Raw genomic sequence first — 16,849 nt, forward strand, 5'->3', positions numbered from 1 at the left:
TCCACGTTCCCCTCAGTTGTAGCTCGTTTCTTAATCATCTGCCGTCTCTCTTTTTTTTTTTCCTCGTTAAAGTTTTTTATTATTTATCCTCCAGATGCTCCACTGCAGAGTTAATCTCAAATACACCGGCTAATATTAAAATCGTTTGGCCTGTGCAATTAAAATGCCCGCACCACCTTCCGTCTGATAATATTTTATTCATATTATACCTCTGTTATGTGTTGCCAGCAAAACACCCAAGAGATGCAAACTATTATTCATGCTACCAGGAGTTCAAGGAATAATATACCTAAGGGAAGATGCCTTATGAATCATATTGAAATCTGGTAAATAAATAAAATGCATTAGAATTTCACTGAAATGCGTTTCGACAACCTTGCTGGGATCTTGTTTTGCCATGTCTTGTTTTTGAGATGCACTGGCATATTCTATGGTGCCCCAAGATGTTTTTTCCAAGCGTTAGGAGGGAGTGGACATGTGTGTTATCTCATAAATCCCAAGGATTTGTTCTAGACAGACACCCGGCTTTGTCCTCTTCAGAGGAAGCACATGGTACTAGATTGAGAGGGCTGGGTCAATCTTAGTTGCGCTGATGGGAGGACCTCAGATAAATAAGTTGCTGTAATTTTGAAGCCAAAGTTGTGCACCTAGGTTTTGGTAGAAACCAAAAGCTTGAGACAATCAAACGTACCGCATATCTGGGTTCCAAGTACGGCAGCTGATCCATGAGCCTCTGGGGAAACCTTGACTTCAACACAAGGGGGCTGGCTGTTAGCACTGTCCACTCCCAACAAGGTTCCATCCCTGCCAACACCTAGTTTGGGTTGGTTTTATGGAACAATTGTATCATTCCAACATTAAATACCACCCACTGTCAACCATGCCTCCTCACCATATGACAAGGAGGACTCTTGGAGGGCACAACAAAAGTTCTTATCTATTCATTTGGATATAATTATTTTTGCCATGAATTAAAAATAAATGCTGATGTTTTTGGAACATACCCCAGTACAGAGGGCTAACAAAGTAAGGAGGGCTAACAATCTGGAGGAGATGGGGCATAGGTGAACACTCAAAGTATGAGGAGGCATGATCAAACCCTGATGCTATAGCTATGTGCTCTGTGTCAGCTAGATGTATAGGTTTGGTAGAAGACAAGGTTTGTTGAATCAGTATATGTTATGGACTTCATTGGAAATATGACTTGGTGGAAAAATGGTCAATGACCGGCAGCTTTTACATCAATGTAATCAATAAAATGTTGTTTTTTCCCGCAAAATGTATAGTCTTCTCCCAAAGGAGTGAATTATATGTTTACTCACCATCTAGGGCTTTATGGTCATCCCCTGCTCTCCATGCACCATCATCTCCATTTTCAAGGTCACTCTTGACTGAGTGCAGTGGCATGTTTGAAGATTCACATCCCGACTGGTTATCAGAGAGAAGATTTTCTTTTTGTTCCCGACCCTCTATTGAATTATTCGTCAAAGGATAGTTAATACACTCATAGCCACTGCAAAAAAAAGGTTTGCAATCAGTAAAGTTTGTTAAAAAAAATGAAATAAAACTAAGTACCGCTGAAGGACACATAAACAAAATATGGAACAAACATAATGAAACCTACCAAAAAATACAAGAATGCCCAATCGATTACTTTTTTATATAATGAACTAAAACCTTGCGCTCAAAAAGCTTTAGAACTCAAGTTGGTGCTCTTTTTCTCTGTCCTAGTTACTATGCTTTCATGATGTTCTTCATTGTACAAGTTCATTTATTTGATTAATGGATACAACTTAAATGTTAAAAAATACAGCAATTTAAAATTTCTATACAATGTCAAATGTTACCTTTTAAGATCACCATAGACACACAATTTTTTTCATGAAAACAATGTCTTTTACATTGCTTCACATTATAACACTTACAATGGACTTTGAAACCGCTTCTCTTCAAAGCCTTCTATTACTTCTAAAAAGCTCATGCTCTGGTTTTTGACAGGTTCAGTGTATTTTATCCCAGCGCTGATTCTTAAAACACGTCCATTTTCATCTTTTAACAAAAAAAAAAAAAAAAGAAAAATCACATATAAAAGAAAAGAGAGTTGAGTGGAAATGGTAACATTTACAGCTTTAGATATCACAAAATGAATTTATAAAACCTAGCAAAAGTTTTTGTTTGTCAATCGGAAGGAGTGATACAGAAGACAGAAGTCTTGTTAACTCCATTAACTAAAGAATGCATCTACTGTATTTGCGAGCAGTAGAACGGACTGGTGTCCACGCACATTGGACTTTAACACAAATATAAGCTTGTTAGCTATAGCGTGCTCTTATCATCTATATATCTTCTGGGAGAACTAGTACATAGGTTCACCTAGTTGTCTAAAATATGTAAACTTCACTTTTGATATCGGATACTCTGGACTGCCTTATGGTTCCTCTAAGAGTTCTTTCATTCCATGCTGTGCTTGTCCAGACTCACTTTGCTGGAAGCCAGTTAACCGTATGTCTCTGTGTCCTATATGTACAATTTCTTTTATCATGAAGAATATCTTATAAGGGCTGCATAATATTTTTGCTGTTATATGAGAACATGCAATACAATCTATAGTATTGTGAAACAATATTGTAGTATTTGCTTTGAGTTCCCAATCCCTCTATACAAACTGCGTAGGTTTAGAAGCAAGTACTTTATTAATAACTTTATTAATAGAAGAAAACCACTGTTCATTCTGAATATTAATATACAATATTCCATTGCTTCTAATGTACTAATTAAAGTATATCTCTTTAATCCACAGTTGAGTTGGTGCTGTTTTCCAGTGGCTGTCCCATGTGATAGAACAACAATAATAATAATAATAATATTAATAATAATAATTAAATATTATTAATATTACATCAATAACATTTTTTAAATGTATATCTCATATAAGGTGAAGTATAACAGAATAAGCACAATATAAGTGATGTAGATAACATTCTAAGAGAATTATATTGTTGCTCATGCAGTCTTTTCCTTTAAATGGGAAGCGTATCCCACCTGTGACTACAGTTACGTGTTTCTTCCATAAACATGTAAGCGATATCATGAACTGTCTTCGGATTTAGTTAGTGCGTGAAACGAAAGTGTGCAAGTGTGCTAATTAAGAGGTCCGTGATGTTGATGCACTCAAAATAGAGGAAACTAATTTTAAACTATTTTAGGTCATTCCCCAGGGTATGAATTGGGATGCAGACCTGCCACAAACTCACCAACAAAAAGCAATTTGCTTAATGTACTGTTTCACATTTAAAATCCTTGTCGCAACTGACTATAGTAAACTTTGTCTTTTATTCTGTATCAAAAGATTCCCTAAATATACTTCAGTTTAAAGAAAACGTATATGATTTGCCGTATAGTTATAGTGTAGCTGTGTTCTTTATTTTACTTGTGTGTGTAGTTTATTGTGGGCTGGGGTATCTAAAATAATTAACCTAAATCATAAAAAATGATATTAGTTACTTTAGAAAAAAAAATGGGTCTTTTTTGACAATATCAGCTTTTGGAAAAATACATTTATTTATTTTTTTGTGATGCATTTTTTTTTATATTTCATTTATTACACGGCCCATATCTGCATGATAATGATTTCCATCTCCAGGGAGGTGGTTTATTTTGGCAAAAAAACCATTTAAGATGAAGTTTTCTACGGCAATTTTTCTTCTTTTTGACAAATTAAAAACAAATGTGTGGGCTATTTCTGGTTGAGAAGCCTCGTCTCCTTCTTTTTCCGAACACCGACCGTGTCTTAGCATTTAGTCCAAAATAACCCAAGAAGATAAATTCTGGCTCTACGTCAGAGCTATATATTTCAAACACAGTGAGTGGCCCTATTAATAGATGGATTCCGGTCATCTGTAAGAAGTTACCGTAGTAAAAATGTGTTTATCTAGTCTAAGAAGTAGGCAGACGTCTTGGTGTAACATTTGCACCATTTGCTAGGGTAAAAACAGGTGCAGATATTACATAAACTGATATCACACATCTCTAAAAAGTACAAACCGAAATTGCATTTGTGAGTTTATACAGAATATAAAAAGGGCTAAGTCACATTTTATAGCATATAAAACAAAATAGAAAAGAATCTGAAAAGTTTATTAAGATGAGAGGTTTTTGTATTCTTAAAGGGGCACTGCGGCCATCACATGCACGTTAATGCATAGGATAGCTGAGAGGTCCCTTTACATTTTCTTGTGGCCCCCATAGGAAATGCATGGGGGGATTCTGGAGACCATCATGTGCATTTAACAAGTTGCCTAACCAGGGAAGAATACATAACCGGTATGGGAAGTCTTAAGATGCGGTTTCTATTGTTGTGTTTTGGGGGTTTTTCATGAGATTAAACAGAGTAGGGAATAAAATGACAGATTTTAGGTTTATTTCTGGTTACTAAGATTGCAATTAATGTTTTGTCTAAAGGCAAAGAGTTAAACACTCCAGCCATTATATACACTTTAATGCAGATGGTAGTTAAAATGTCCCTTTAAATTTCTTTTTTGTCCCTTTTACAAATACATGGGGGGATTCTGCAGAATCCCCCCCCAGTATGCATTTGCCACTTCTCCTGCCTCCCAGCTTTTCTCTGCAGGACATATCCCTTTGCACATGATATACCTCCAGTCAGTTCCAGTACCGGCTCAGTGAATGCTGCGGATGGGGTCCCCTGTGTGCATATGTTGGTTTTATATATATATATATATATATATATATATATATATATATATATATTCTACAGACGTAATGTGTGGGTGTCCCTGACCTGACTGCAAGCTATTGTCTGTTCCATTTACAGACATAGCTTAGCTAGGAGCATGCTTAACCCGCTTATCGTATAATGTCCTTAGGGATACCCTAGACCCAAGGGTTTCAAAGGCTTCAACAACAGCAATTAAAATGTGTTTTTATATATATATATATATATATATATATATATAATTTTTTTTTATAATTAATTCTTTGATTCTTTATTATGACATCATACAGTTCGGCCAAAGTGGTAGAACTGCCCAGAATCCCTGCTGTAAGAATGTTCACGCTGCACATTTTACTTCTCGTAGCATTGCTTATTCAGATGATGAACACTTTGTATAAGACACTAAGGATTCGGAAAGCGGAGCATCCACACAAACATTTAGTAGCTTTACAGCAAAGCAAGGAGAATTTCACCGGAGCTCACAAAAGGAGCCAGCAAACATGTTTCGCCGATTGCATAATGAAAATGCAGCCCTGCTTTCCTTTGCAATCTCTGTTTATAAATAACCTTGTGATATTCAAAGAATTATTATTTTTTTTGTACGATTTTCTTCTGACCTCGTTTTAAATCTTTGTAGCTGCTCGAAGAAACCTTGACTGAATGAAAATGCTTTTAAGGAGGTGAGAAGGATACAATTCTTGCTGCGCTGAGAAAATGCCATTTTGTCGAACGTGAAGTTAACACCTTCACTACTGGATATACAATTCTGCTTCCAGCCTGTCCATTAGTAAATCACTAATACCATGAGGTTTGGTTTCATTGACTTTAAAGGTCTACGTAAGATCTTACGCAAGCGGATGGCTTTACACAACTGTGTATTGTGCTGTTCAGTGTACTGTGTGTCTATATGTTGTTAAAATAGTTAATTTATATATATATATATATATATATATATATATATAAGTAAAAACAGTCTAGCTTTACATTGTTTCAGCTTACATCATCTTTTCCTGGATCCTAACCAAGTGTTAATACGAGGACCTTCCCTGCATTCATAAGCAGACTGACCAGGCAGTGTACTCGTAGGGGGTATGTGGATGCCTTACCTCCCTAGCGGCTCTAATTTGAAGATCTTGAGTCAAACAAGAACTTTTTCCCTTCTTTTTTATTTTTTACTTGCAGTCCCACATAAAGCCACTGGGGTAGCTACAGTAATAACGTTTTCGAGCAGCATTCATACCCTGACTGTATCATTTCTGTGCTCATCTGTGTTTTTTCTATGTAGACCCTTTATGTGAATGGTTGTTGAACTGGATCTTATAGATTACGCAAGTCTATAGGCATTCTTTTGGGCATTATCAGTATTCCTCTGCAGCCGAACAAGGGAAAAAAAATACAATAATGAAATCATAAAAGGCACACGTAGTCCTAAAAGCACACGGATGCTACTTTTTGGTCTAATAAATAACAAATCACATATTTCTAAAAGCAGGTGCCCCCTGTACGCATAAAGACCTAACCCAATGTTGACTTTATAATCCATCACTGCTTAATGTAAAATACAGTCTGGATTACAAAGTTTTTATACATTTATATAATGTTCTTGCAGTAAATCAGTTCTATACCACAGAGAAAAATTGTCAGTTGTCATAATGTCACTGGAGTATGCAGTTTATAGCGTTTGGATTGCAAAAATTCCAAAGCGGTGAGGCCGATTTGCAGGTGCGTAGTAGAAATTTATCACATTTATCTACCATTTCTGAAGGGGCTAATACTGAAAGTCCACTATACCCTCCACGGTAATCTCCAATTACATGAAATGAATCCGAGTAGATGAGCCATTGGATATGTGGGGGGGAAAATAAAAAAAGTCGAATGCTTTTCGTGAAGATAAAAAGTATGGTTCCTTTTTTCAATGTAATAAAGTAAATGCAAATATTTTAATGATGTGTGAAGAATCTCAAATGCTGATGTCGATCTGTAAATTTTTATATCACAACTGAGCATTGCTTTTTAGTCGTTATAATGTAAGTTTTAGATTTTATTCTATTCCATTACCGAAGAGTAAATGTAGAAGTAATGCATGGTTTTTAAAGTGCCTTCTCGGTTGTATTTTATGTGTTTTTACCGATAATACATTTTTGGAAGATGCTAAAATACATATCTGTACTTGATTCCCATGTTATATACACTATATGGACAGTATTGGGACACCTGACCATTACACTGACATGGACTTTTATGCCATTGCATTCTAAACAAATATATAGCCCCCCCCCACCCTTTGCAGCTGTAACAGCTTCCACTCTTCTGGGAAGGCTTCCACAGGATTTTGGGGAGTTTCTGTGGGAATTCTTGCCCATTCATCCAGTGGAGCTTTTGTGAGGTCAGGCACTGATGTTGGATGAGAAGGTCTGGCTCGCAATCTTTATTCCAGTTCACCCCAAAGGTGTTTGATGGGGTTGAGGTCGGGGCTCCGTGCGGCCAGTCAAGTTCTTCCAATCTCGTCCAACCATGTCTTTATGGGGCGCAGTCATGCACGGAGGCGCAGTCATGCTACAATAGAAAAGTGTCTTCCCCAAAATGTTCCCACAAAGTTGGAAGCATAGTGTTGTCCAAAATATCTTGGTATGCTGAAGGGGACATCCCCAATGAAACACTCCAAATTCTTTTGGAAAGCCTTCCCAGAAGAGTGGAAGCTGTTATAGCTGCAAAAGGGGACCTTATAGCACTTTCTTGAGGTATCTCTTTAAACGGTGGCAAAAAGGGCAGTTGGCCCAAGTTTATTAAGGGTAATGTGGTCAGCTGTCCTTTGTGCATTCTTAACAGTCCCAGGTGTAGACCTCTTCTCTTGTGATTCCTCAAACCTAGGAACTTCCCAAGGCGCTCTCCCGCTTCTTCTTCTTATGGCAGGCAGAGTCAACTTCCCAAAACATGACATTTAGGGCCATTTAAACTAAATATTTAGCAAAAACTATTGTAAAACTTTATTTTGTATGAAAATAAAAACATTGTAATAATAAAAGTCTTACTTTTAGCGATTTCACCTTCCTCATTCTGCACTTGTACATGGAATGTGATAGATGTTCTTTGGGAAAACTCAATTATATCTTCACTTAAGATAACCATCGTCTTTGGACATACTGAAACACACAATGGGCAATATAATTACATTTGAAATAGCATCCAATCGAATGTCAACTCTTTCTACAATGTAATTTTTTCAGCAAAACCGTTATCACGCATACAGTATATTTAAAAAAAAATGGCCTAGGAATAAATTAAGTTGAAAGTAATTTAAACCTAATAATAGATAGGCTTATAAAATAATTATAAAGTGTACAGAATCCAGATTAGGTTTTTTAATGAGAGCTTCTGAAATCATTGGAAAGATACATACCTGAAGCCTCCTATGCCACTAGTTTTTTTTGGCAAAAATGTAAGGTCTACATCTGGTTGTCTTCTGGATTTAAGTAAAATCGGTTCTCCCAGGTAGCTTCCAAAGCAGGCCTCCCATACCACTCCTTTTCACTGCGATGTTAAATCTGACCAGTGCAAGCTTGTTATTGTACCATAGCACACCTAGCCGGCCCTACCCCTACCGGGGTAAAATGCCATATGTAGCATTAAGTAAGGTCGCTATGGTAGGTGTCCAAGCTACAAACACTGGTCCATAGTGTATATGCATACCTGGGAACATCCAGCTACCCAGAGACCTCCCTTTTCGGGCTGCATGTAGGTGGTCCTTCTGTTGTCGGTGAGCAGTCCCACTGACGTTGTTGGGTGGTCTCACACATAGGAAAACACTGTGGTTGGAGGAGAAATAGGCGGAGAGGGGGCCATGCCCCAATGCAGTTCCCGTGACCCAGAGTTTCTCCATGGTGACAGCGGCACTTCACCCAGAGTCTCCGGACCATATGTATATGAGCTAGTTACAAGGCAGATAACTGATCTCCCCAACTGGCCCATGGAGAAGGGGTGTGCCAATAGGGCTAGCTGCCCGGCTATGCAGCTTTGGGCTTGCTGCCCCCATGGACCTGCCACCCGAAGCCTAGCCAGGGATTTGCCAGTAACAATTTGTACCTATAACTTAAGCATTAAACTCTAAATCTTCATCCTGAGCTGACAATAATACAATAAATAATACTGCTAGAAAACCTACAGTCCTCTATGTAAACTTTCCCAATGATTTTGCCTTATATGACAATGCAATCTAGCAAAAGGACAAATTTAAAGGCCATCAGACGCTAAACACACATGGTATACTTTAAACGATGCCAAAAACTGTACATTTGTCCAGATAGAAGCCTTGTAAACTGCCTTTGGGGAAATAAGTGTTTTCACTGACTTGGATCATTGCATTCAAAACATTCTGGTTCCCTTAACAAAAGAAATAAAGCAGTGATGGAATATATTTGTCATCACTAGGGAGAGCAACACGAATTCTAGGACTGTTCACAATTAAGCAGATCAAGCATATAATAGGAACGGTCTCCATCATTTAGAAATAAATGCACAAATCTTCATGCATGCAATGTTTAAGAGAATAGATGTGGTTATAGATCTAGTTTTACATGTTCCATACACTCCCAAAGTCTTGTAAATGGGCATCATGTGTTATAGTTAATAAGCAAAGGAAAGATCAATTTCGAGCCAACCTATTGTGAAATTTTACTGCCAAGTTTCAGAAAATGCTCTTTCAATTTATGATAAGCCCACCAAAAGTCGGGCATTGATCTCGCTATTGTTTTCTTCTTTCCCATGCTCCTTCCTGAGTCAGTATTCGCTCAGCCTATGCTTGGCATAAGTGGGTCCAGATCTCATAAATCGTGCTCCTGTGCCTACAAATCATTAACATTTGTTATTGTAAACAGTCTTATTTTTAACCAGGGGTGGGCCACCTTTGGCACATTTCTTGTGCCTCTGGGGTGATAGGGGATCTTTACAAAATGTATGGGTATCAGGGTATCACAGGGTGCTACAGCCCTAGAAGTAACAATATGTATAGAAACAGTGAAACCAGGCGAGTCATACAATATATATATATACCACTAAGAACATTTCAGTAGCATATATTATTGTATATATTGTATTTATTATTTGTGTTTGCTTCCATTGTATTTAATGATATTTATTCACTTATGATTTATTAATTGAATAGAATCTATTTTATATGTATTGTGGCATTGTCTATTTCTTTTTGTATATTTGATTTATTTCAGTGTAATATCACTCAGAGACTAGCAGTTAATTATTTTAACCACTTGGGGTTTGTATTTATTATTTTTCTCGTATTTGCTGGTGGTGTGTGCACTTTAGCGCTGTGTATTTATATTTCTATATTAAAAAAATAACTCAGCATTAGGTATGTTAGTTATACATACTAACTGCTTCACTTGCTCTTTTACAAGTTTCATTTTTAAAATGAATACTCACCTACCCATGATCCTCTGGTACTATCCAGCATCTTCCCCTGCACCCTGGAAGCCTCTTAGAGGTTGGAACACCACAATGTAGTGTGCTATCTTAATATATAAGTACGGAGGCTGCGTAATACTGAAAAGGCCATTTTTTGGCTTCAAGCAAGGGGCTTCTGACATAATTGGACACCCCATACAGAAGCCAAGGGTCCCTGAAAAGGCAGTTAACTATGGCCTTATTTTGGACAATATGTGGCTTCCCACATGGGGCACCCGATGTCCTTGGAGGAGGTCACCATAACATTTGGTGCATGGTCCAGCTGGGAGAGGCAACGCTGGAAAGATGTGAGGACTAAAACAATGCCAGCCTGTGCACAAGGAGGAAAAAGCATGCCAAGTCACCCCTGGAAAAAGTTTTCCAACACACCACTTCACTAGCTAGCTAAGCACACAATACTAGGTACCCTACTGATTACAAAGCTATACCATCCTTCATTAACCATTTGAAATGCTGGGTGTTACTCTAGGGTTCTAATAAAGGCATTGCTACCTGCAGAATACATTTTCTATAATAACCCAATCAAGAACAAGTTAAAAATAAGATAAAAATAAAATGAGAAATTCTAATTATCTTCTTTAACACTGTAAATATATTTGATTTTCTTTACTTAAAACCCATGGCTTTCAAATCAAAGACACCTTCCCTTAATTTAATATATTAATTTAACACAACAAAATAATAATAATAATATATTATCTGGAACATTCAGTTTCTTTGGCTTCTTTAAGCCTATACACCCCACAACAGATGTCTGCGGTTTACAATAAAATCTTTCTTTGCAATAGGATTTTTCTAAAAGTTTTTTTCCCTTTAACTTTTTCATCTTTTTACAGCCTTTTTTTTTAATTGGTACCGGGCTTCCTGATACGCCACTGAGCTCTATTAGAGAAGCTAACTTCAAATCCAGGAGCGCAATCCATATTAATCGACAGAGGGATGCCACAGCATTATGCTGAGGGTTTTCTTTAATATATAAATATATAATTGGATCGCATAATAAATTGCATACCAGCAGGACGGCCATTGATCCACAGTCCATCATAAATTACACCAGAACAATGAATCATAGCGCCTTGCCCATTGAACGCGTCATTTCTCCACTGTCCCTGCGAATGCAAAAAAAAAAAAAGAAACATGCATTGGTTCTACATTACGATTGCTATGTCTTCTACTTAATAAAGAAGGGATTACTTCGGTAACTTCTGAATAGCCAACTGGGTGGGCCCTGAAAAGGAGAAACTAGTTAAAAAAATATTTTGGACCATTTCTCTGTAAAGTTGAATGGTGGACCACACAATATTCAAAGATTATCCAACGCGCACGCTCAATTTTATTATTTATTTTTTTTTTTAAGAAAAAAAATAAAGAATTAGAGGGGAAAAGCAGGGGGGGGAAAAAGAAAGGTTTTTTGCTGGTAATACAAATGTTTCGCGTTATAAGAAAATATCTTGCCTGAAAGAAATGGCTGTAATTGGTTATCCATTCTAGCCTACGTTTTGTTATGTGGCAGCTGTACCCAAATCTTACATTGAGGAATGCCTCCCAATTTAAATCTTTAACAATGTGCATTCATACATCTGTCAAGTGTGGGGCATATTCTGCAACACAAAGGAAAATCTCCATTGACACCTGCAAATTTTGGGTACACAGGCGACACTCTCCTGTTGCCAGGACTTCCACGGCACATGCTGCTTGAGATTACGTCCCCCGTTAGACCAAGCTTTCTTTAATTACATTATTAGAAGTGGCAAAAAAAGAAACCAGTGAAAGCTTTGCTGGCAGAAGGAACGCCGAGCCGACAGCTGTAAGCAGGTGCTGACTCTTATATCTTTGGACTGTGCTGACCGCATTTTGGCAATAGGGGGTAAAAAAAAGTCCTACTTATACCTAGAATGTCTGGAGTTTCCAAGCACCAACAAAAACCCATTATTACAACTGGATAATATCATTAATTATTTAGATTTTTTTTTATATTTTTTATAATGTATAAAACTCCCTAAGCCTGTTAAGCTGGGCTTTTTTTAAAATTCTTTTAATTAAAATTTAAATTTTTTTTTAATTCTGATTATTAAATTATTTTTTTCTAGGGGGAGGGCAGTTTTCAGAATCATTACGAGACATAGTTATTAATGCAAGGTAAAATTTGTAAAATTTGAAAAGGGGTCCTATCGCCATAGAAACCAATGGAACCATTCAGCAGAGCTTTTTCTTTGGTTGCTACAGCGATAAGTCACTTTTTATAACAAATAAAACCCTGAAGTGCCAGAGTTGTTTATCCGTTTCATTTGGGTCGCTTGGTTTTTATTTGGGGACACTTATTCTGTATGCGCCAATGTCATTTTCTCACTTTGATCAGCGTTTGATCAGTATACATTTGTAAGTCATTATGAACAGTTATGAAGATATAAAAACTACTATAAATGACTATCTGAATTTTAACTTTTGTACCATTTTTATGAATACCATCTTAAGCAGGCAATGCAATAAAGTTTCAGGAAAGACAAGTAGGGTGCTGGGTTGTATAGCGAGAGGCCTTAATTGCAGAATGAGGGAGGTGGTTCTGCCACTTTACAGATCTCTGGTCAGACCTCTCCAAAAGTATTGACACAGTTCTGGAGAACCTCATCTCCAGAAGGGTATTGACATACTGGAGAGAGTTCAGAGGAGGGCGACTAAAATGGTGAATGATTTGCAGTATGAAGGGTTAATGAATGTCTCATTCTTTACATTAGCAAAAATCTAAGACACGTGCGAATGTTGAACATTCATAAGCCTGCTAGTAAACATGTCAATTGTCCAGACACTTATTTCATAATAGAATTTCCCCTCAATATTGGGAACTATCATGTAGGAAAACAAAACCTGAGAAAGATTACACATGCTGTTAGCAAGACTATCCAGATGCTCGAAACATATTTAGTAGCTCTATTTCAACAAAGCAATCTGTGGCTCCCTAGGGTTTGATTGGGCAGCCGAAGAGACATAACAACACTCTTGGGAAAATCTCAAGCATATTGAATCAGACAAAGGTCAGAGGAGTCAGTCGGAATTGGTTTCTGGATACTGGTGAATCGTGTCTTAGCTGTTTGCTAGATCCCATGGTTTAATGATATAGTTAGAAGATGGAGACACATCATGTAAAGGATGATGCTTTATTACATAAAGAGGTACTTTGCATTACTTAAATCAGTGCAGATTACGTCTCTTGGACACAGCAACAAGTGTCCCCATCACAGACAATACCTCATTTTCACCAGTACTGCAAAGGAAAGAATGAGTCAAATGACCGTCTATGCAAATGTTCTTTTATGATGATTATATCACAAACTGGAAGATCATTTCTGTAAGTAGTGTTTAATTATTTATTTGAATGTGCTATAAACTTCATTATTATATGCATGGTTTGGGCTCTCAAACCAAAAGCATAGAAATGTATTGGTGTCTGCAACATTTCTAATAATTGCAAAGAATTAAAAAGATGCAAATTGAGTAAAAGTGAAGGACACATGCATCACGAAAATGCATTCTCTTAATGCTAGCGACAATAAACATTAAAATATTTAACTAGATTTCCAAGGTACATAAAATTGTGTTGACACAACGGTCATGTGTCTTTCTTCAGGTGACCGTTCCCCAGTTATCCCACAAAGCCTACTTGAGAAGACACTTGAGCTGTCTTGTGTACCTCTGTTGATTTTAAGTTAAGGACTAAGCTTAGGAGCTCAGAGGGACCTCGGTCTTGATCTTCATGTAAACAACCTCAACAGGGATCCAGGAACCAACTTGATATCTCAAGTTTACCCAATACTCTTAGCTTGTTATGATCATGATCACATGTCCTCTTGGCCAGACACAGAAGCTTAGAGTAACACAACTCTATATGCATTTAAATGTTTGTCTTTGACCTCTCAGACACCGTTCCATTCTACGGCAAGCTGTATAGCGTGTGTATCTCCGCAGCACGCCATGCCCCAATGCAGTGACCTCCACGCCACAGATAAGGCCGGTATTTTGTATGCAGGTTATAATAATATAAAGGTTGTGTGGCTGTATTTCAAATAGATAGAGATACAATGTTCTTTGTTACTGCCTGTGTTCTTACACAAATAAAATGATATAACGTAGAGCATTTTCCAACGCAAAGTTATCAACATCTCTAAAGCATAAAGGTTGGGGATATTTTGTAGTAAATGTCTGGGATTAAAGTATAGAAAGTAAATGTAATTTTGGCAGATCATTTTAATTTTTTTTGGAACTAAAAATTTCCTCTTCCAGAACAAGAGCTATGAACATTGGCTGGTCATGTGTTGGCCTACACATTGTGTTAAAAATTTTACCCTGTATAATATTACATTAAATAATAAAAAAAAAGATTTAATAGTTCCATATTTTTAAAGCTGTAGAATATCCGTATCCGGGTTACCCACTAATTCTGGAACAGGACACAATGAAGAACAAAATACTGTTAACATTTCTGTGAGAAGGAATGCCGTTCAGCATCACACCTGTTTGGCACGATTAACAGTTGTGTTCGACTACATCCACCAAAACATACAGGAAGGAAATAACAGAGATGAAATTAAGCTGAGCTTGTGTCTTTAAGCACTTGTACAAAAGCCAGAAGCACATCACAACTGGGGGATACATTTCACATAGGATTACATGGTAAAAACTGAGATATCAGGCTTTACAATAGGGGATTATGTGAACAACTTTCTCAGCAAAGTTATGCATACACTGTAACATATTAGAAAAAGATCTGATTATCGCTGACATTCTTCCATTTGTCGACACCTGAAAATATGTGCGGCTGACATTTGGTGTGCTTCTCACGGAAAAACCCATGTGACTGTGTAACGTATCCTATTGTTTGTGACATATAATGGGTTAAACATCTCTATAACTGTAGCACCAGCACATGCACAGGCGGTGGTCATATGCACAAAAGCAATGCAAACCAAAAATAACATAGGTAAAGAACGGACTGAACCCACAGGAATGTTTTGTAACAATAAAGATTCCTCTTATTTTATATGGCAAATATAATGACCTAGAATTATAAATAAAATTAAGAAATAACATGTTCTTTGACTAGGAGCATATCAGAGGGTGGTAGCTTCCATGATCTTTCAGTGAATTTGCCCCTATCTGGGGCATAATGGAAAAAGCTCTAGTTTAGCATTGTATTCAGTAGTGGTCCTATTCTGTTGAAGCCAGGACTAGTCCATCTTCTCAGTTTGGCTGTTGGGTATCTCCAGATTCTTTGCCTTCCAGGTTCTTCTTCCTTGTTCTCCTTACTTATTCTGCTTGCTACTTGATCACCTATGGTTTACAACCATGTGTTGACCCGAGACCTCTGTCCTCCCACTGATCCCGCTCTGCCTGCCTCAATACTTGGAAATCCTCTTCAACCAAATGTACAATAAAAATGTTGATGAATAACACATTATTTTTAAGATGCAGTGAAGTTCCAATGCTCATATGGAATCTACCAAGAAAAAAACAGAATCCAGTCCTTTGGATTCTTTTGGCTTCCTTTTGTAGTGACCAACTGACCTACTCGCTCTTACCTGTATTGTAAACATCTGTATGGGAATTTAGAACATGCGCTTACCAGCCTTCATTTTGCCTAATGCTCTGAAGCCATTCTAGAGTTCAAAACTACACCGAACTCGGAGCCAACCCTTTCAATGTCATTATTTCTTATTTTCTGTGCAGGTGCTCAATGTATCTGCTATTTTCAGAAACCATCTTTAGCTTTTACTGGTAATGCACCCTGATGATGGAATCCTTTTACCGTACATTTTTCTTAGCACCGGTACTCTATATAATGGCATTGCTATGTAGGTCTGCAACTACAGACTATATTTAATCCACTGAGATTATTCCCAGTCTCACTAAGGGCACAGTGACACATATAGGCTTTTATTTGGCAATCTTATCTTTTTTTGATTTTGGTTTTTGGCTAATGTAATATGCAGCTGAAATTGTACTTTTATTTAAATGTTAAGTTTATCTGAAATAAAGTATTAGCATTACACAAAGTACTACATTACAAAATATATTAAAATATAAATATATAGAATATATTATATAAACAAAATAGATTATATTTTACATGTTACAGTGACTGTTCTGCATACGAAGATCTGGGAGAGGGCTTGTCTCATGGTTGGGTGAGTAGAAGCCTCTAATAATACAAAGTCCTTCTCTGCTCCTATTGATGTTTGATGCCATTGCCCTCATTCAGTACAGCAGCTGCCCAGCAATGGTAAAGAGGCAGAAATGTCCAAGATCTCTTTGGCCCAGCTTGCTCTGATCAACTAGATCACCAGGGAGAGGGGTACGGGGGGTTCTGCCAAACCCATTGTGACTTAGGACTGGGTTTCAACCCCATGACACCAACAGTTAAGCAGCTGCTCAAAAATGGGGTCATGCAGGACTGGTTAGGGCTGGATTGTGCTTCACTATTAACAGAAATGTCTTTTTTTTGGGAGGGGGTGCACAACACTAAAATCTGGAGTTGTGTACTCTGGGGAACTAGTATGGGTACATGACAAGTGAATCCAAATCTTATGTTCCGTATTGAAGGGAAGCTGTTGCCTCCACAGCTACTAACAGAATTTGTTATAC

The 16,849-nt window shown here is 37.3% G+C and overlaps 1 protein-coding gene across 2 annotated transcripts in view; it reads right to left on the reverse strand.

Moving 5' to 3' along the window:
- Positions 1 to 16,849, reverse strand: part of MORN1 (MORN repeat containing 1) — a 90,057-nt gene that overhangs the window by 57,443 nt on the left and 15,765 nt on the right. For both annotated transcript variants that reach the window (XM_053452250.1, XM_053452249.1), the window contains exons 7-10: positions 11,226 to 11,322; positions 7,768 to 7,878; positions 1,926 to 2,049; positions 1,323 to 1,513 (exon numbers count right to left, since the gene is read on the reverse strand). In XM_053452250.1, the coding sequence (XP_053308225.1) occupies positions 1,323 to 1,513; positions 1,926 to 2,049; positions 7,768 to 7,878; positions 11,226 to 11,322 (523 nt within the window). The remainder of the gene's footprint in view (positions 1 to 1,322; positions 1,514 to 1,925; positions 2,050 to 7,767; positions 7,879 to 11,225; positions 11,323 to 16,849) is intronic.

The sequence above is a fragment of the Spea bombifrons genome, chromosome 12 (assembly GCF_027358695.1).
Source record: "Spea bombifrons isolate aSpeBom1 chromosome 12, aSpeBom1.2.pri, whole genome shotgun sequence".
Taxonomy (NCBI): Eukaryota; Metazoa; Chordata; class Amphibia; order Anura; family Pelobatidae; genus Spea; species Spea bombifrons.